This window comes from Chondrus crispus, genomic scaffold (genome assembly GCF_000350225.1).
Source record: "Chondrus crispus Stackhouse genomic scaffold, scaffold_55, whole genome shotgun sequence".
Classification (NCBI taxonomy): Eukaryota; Rhodophyta; class Florideophyceae; order Gigartinales; family Gigartinaceae; genus Chondrus; species Chondrus crispus.
Genome location: NW_005178541.1, coordinates 120,427 through 123,526, shown reverse-complemented (window position 1 = coordinate 123,526; position 3,100 = coordinate 120,427). Strand labels below are relative to the sequence as shown.

At 53.4% G+C, this 3,100-nt stretch overlaps 1 protein-coding gene across 1 annotated transcript; it reads left to right on the top strand.

Moving 5' to 3' along the window:
- Nucleotides 1-829: 829 nt before the first annotated feature.
- CHC_T00006934001 (hypothetical protein) lies at nucleotides 830-1,668 on the top strand. The gene is made up of 2 exons (XM_005710284.1): nucleotides 830-948; nucleotides 1,161-1,668. Exons 1-2 carry the CDS (start codon nucleotides 830-832, stop codon nucleotides 1,666-1,668), a joined length of 627 nt encoding a protein of 208 aa, XP_005710341.1.
- The last annotated feature ends 1,432 nt before the right edge of the window (nucleotides 1,669-3,100 follow it).

The following is a 3,100-nucleotide window of genomic DNA, read 5'->3' as shown; positions in this document are numbered from 1 at the left end:
GACACCAAGGTTTTCTCCGCGTTGGACGCGATCTCGGGATATTTTCGTGCACTGAGGGGGAAGGGGTGGGATCCCCCTCTGGCAGAGCGCGCGCGTTCGGGGGCGCGTGTAGGGGGTTATCGGGAGACCACCCGTAAGGGACCGGTACGGGGCCGGGCGCGAAGCGCAGTAGGGAAAGTAAGGGAAAAAGTGGGGAAACAGAGCCCAGGAGGGGCGGAGCGGTAGGGACAGCTATCGCGCGGAGAGCCGGGCGTGGCGGGACGACGCGCGCGGTAGAGACAGGAGGGAATCGGGACGTAGATGGCTCGCAGGGTACCGTCGTGGGACGGGGACCGACGCGAGGCTACGACTCCGTTCCAGAAACCCGAGTTGTAGACCCAAAGCTTCGTACGGTTTTACTTAGGGTCGGACGTCGGCTATATACTAGCCGACGTCGGAACTATAATTAATTAAACTAAAAATTGTAAATTGGACGACGGCGGCGATGGCCGGAGAAACTCCTCTTGGGGAGGTATGACAACCACTACACGTGGGGAATGACACGATTAACGTGAGGGATAACACGGGTACACGTGGGTAGAACTGTCAGTATTTCGACAGGGCTCCATGGAGCTTACACCCGGACACGAGCGGGGGGGGTTTGGATACACGGTTACACGTGGTATATATCTCACTTATGATAGTGAGGCATTCCGCGTGTGCTACAGTACAGCACTGCGATTACCCGGGGCGGTCAGTGCTCTACAGATATCGGCAGATGCCTATCCCTGAGCGCGAACGCGACAAGACCGCATTTTCGTGTCACTCAGGACTGTATCGCTTCTCAAGAATGCCCTTCTGGCTAACTAACGCGCCAGCGACGTTTCAGAGAGCAATGGATATCCTGCTCTCTTCGTTCCGTTGGAAGTGCTGTTTGGTGTATCTGGACGACATAATGATTTTTAGCAAGTCGTGGGAGGAGCACATCGTGCACGTGGATGAAATACTTTCTGTATTGGAGCAGGCAGGTGTGAAGTTCAAGCTTCGCAAGTGTGAATTTTCGTCGAAAAGATCAAGTACCTGGGCCATGTAGTTCGGCCAGGTACATTGGAAGTGGACGCTGCGCGAACCGTCGCATTGGAACAAGTGAGGTACCCTCAAACGCAGACCCAGCTCAGGAGCTTCTTGGGACTTTGTAATGTCTACCGCAAATTCGTTCCCCATTATGCGAAAATCGCGCATCCGCTCAATCAACTGTTGAAGAAGGGACAACCGGTCCAGTTGGAAGGATTCGACGAACCGTGCAAGAAAGCTTTTCATAAGCTCCAGGACGCCATCTTGGGACCGCCGGTGTTGGCGCTGCCGAAGAAGAACCTACCCTACTCGGTAGATGCCGATGCAAGCGACTACCAAATAGGCGCTGCACTATTTCAAACACACCCGGATGCGCAAAGCAAACCCATCGGGTTCTTTTCAAGAACGTTAGCCGCAGCCGAGAGAAATTATTCTGTATCAGAAAAAGAATGTCTAGCGGTAATTTGGGCCGTACAGACTTTAAGACCATATCTATATGGCGAGCACTTCATTGTGCATACCGACCATGCCCTCATTGAGGTGGTTGATGAACGTAACCGACCCCAGCGGGAGATTAATCTGATGGAGGCTACGCCTCTCGGAATTCGATTTTGAAATCAAGTACAAAAAGGGAAGGGCTAACAGCCAGGCGGACGCTTTGGCAAGGTTGCGAACCGCAGGAGAAACCGTCGACGAAATCGACGACGAAATCCCATGCTTTATGGCCGAACCGGCCGAGGGTACAGTGGAGGACGAGGAAAGTTTTGACGCGGCAGACAACATCCTCGCTCTTGAGGGGGGAACGCCCCTGATCGCCTCGATCAATTCCAAGCTGTCACTCCGGAGGAGCTCAGTCGCGAGCAAGCCGTCGACCCCTTCTGCAACCGCATCAAGGAAGAAATGGACGCTGGAAAGGTGAGAACGTTCAGCACGGAGACCGAAGAACTCGAATGAACTCTATGCCGTACCGCGGAGGAGTTTGTACAAGTGGTAATACCACAATCGTTAAGGGACCGCGTCCTAGGGTTGAGCCACTACGCAAAATTGGCAGGCCACCCGGGAGGCAGGAAACTTTACAAGATTTTGAGAAGATATTTTTATTGGCCTACGATGGCCCTAGACTGCTACGCAGTCGCGAAGAATTGCGCCGCATGTGCGCCGGAAAGGGTGAAGTTAAGAAGAAACACGAAGGAAATGAAGCTGTTCACGCCCAAAGCTCCGCTGGAATTTGTCGCCATCGACATCCTCGGCGAGCTGATTACAACTAAGCGAGGAAATCGGTATATTCTCGTGATCAGCTATCGATACTCGAAACTGGTACGAACCGTACCGTTGAAGAAGATATCAGCTGCGCACATCGCACAAGCCTTCGTTCATCATTGGGTATTCGTGTACGGACCGCCGGTCAAGCTGCTGTCCGACAATGGAACACAGTTCACAGCCCGGTTCTTTCAGAACGTCTGTGGAATTCTCGGCATCCGCAATGTGTTCACGACTACGTACCACCCGCAAGCCAACGGCGAAGTTGAGAGATTTAACCGCACGCTGACTTCCGCGTTGCGAAAATACGTTTGAGAGTATCCCACGGACTGGGACTTATTTAGCGACGCTGTGACGTTCACCTACAACACACAGGTTCATCGAACTACGAACATTGCGCCCTTCGAGCTGGTGTTGGCTCGGGCGCCGGGAAACATTGCGTTACAAGCGCAACCAACATTGGAGAATTTCAGCTCGTCACGAGCATACTACCTGAAATGGCAGTCGTGGTTGGAGAGCCTAATGCGAAGCGCCGATAGCAGTTTGCGAAAGGAACAAGCCCGGTACAAGCGAAATTTCGACGCACGCCTTCGAAAACCGCAATACGAGATCCCACCGGGGTCATACGTGTTCCTCCGGAAGGAGCAGGGCACGGCTAGCGAACCAAAACACAAGCTCGCACAAGTCGTTACAGGACCTTATCAGGTCAGAAGATCGGACCAACACACGGTAGTCATTGCCATTGGCGATCAGGAGGAACGCGTATCGCGAGACAGGGTGGAGTTAG

What these genes read in the sequence shown, in the direction of transcription:
- CHC_T00006934001 (XM_005710284.1), top strand. Translation starts at nt 830, where the DNA reads ATGCCCTTCTGGCTAACTAACGCGCCAGCGACGTTTCAGAGAGCAATG. An exon ending in GACATAATGATTTTTAGCAA is followed by an intron (nt 949 to 1,160) that starts GTCGTGGGAGGA and finishes CCAGCTCAGGAG; the next exon opens with CTTCTTGGGACTTTGTAATG.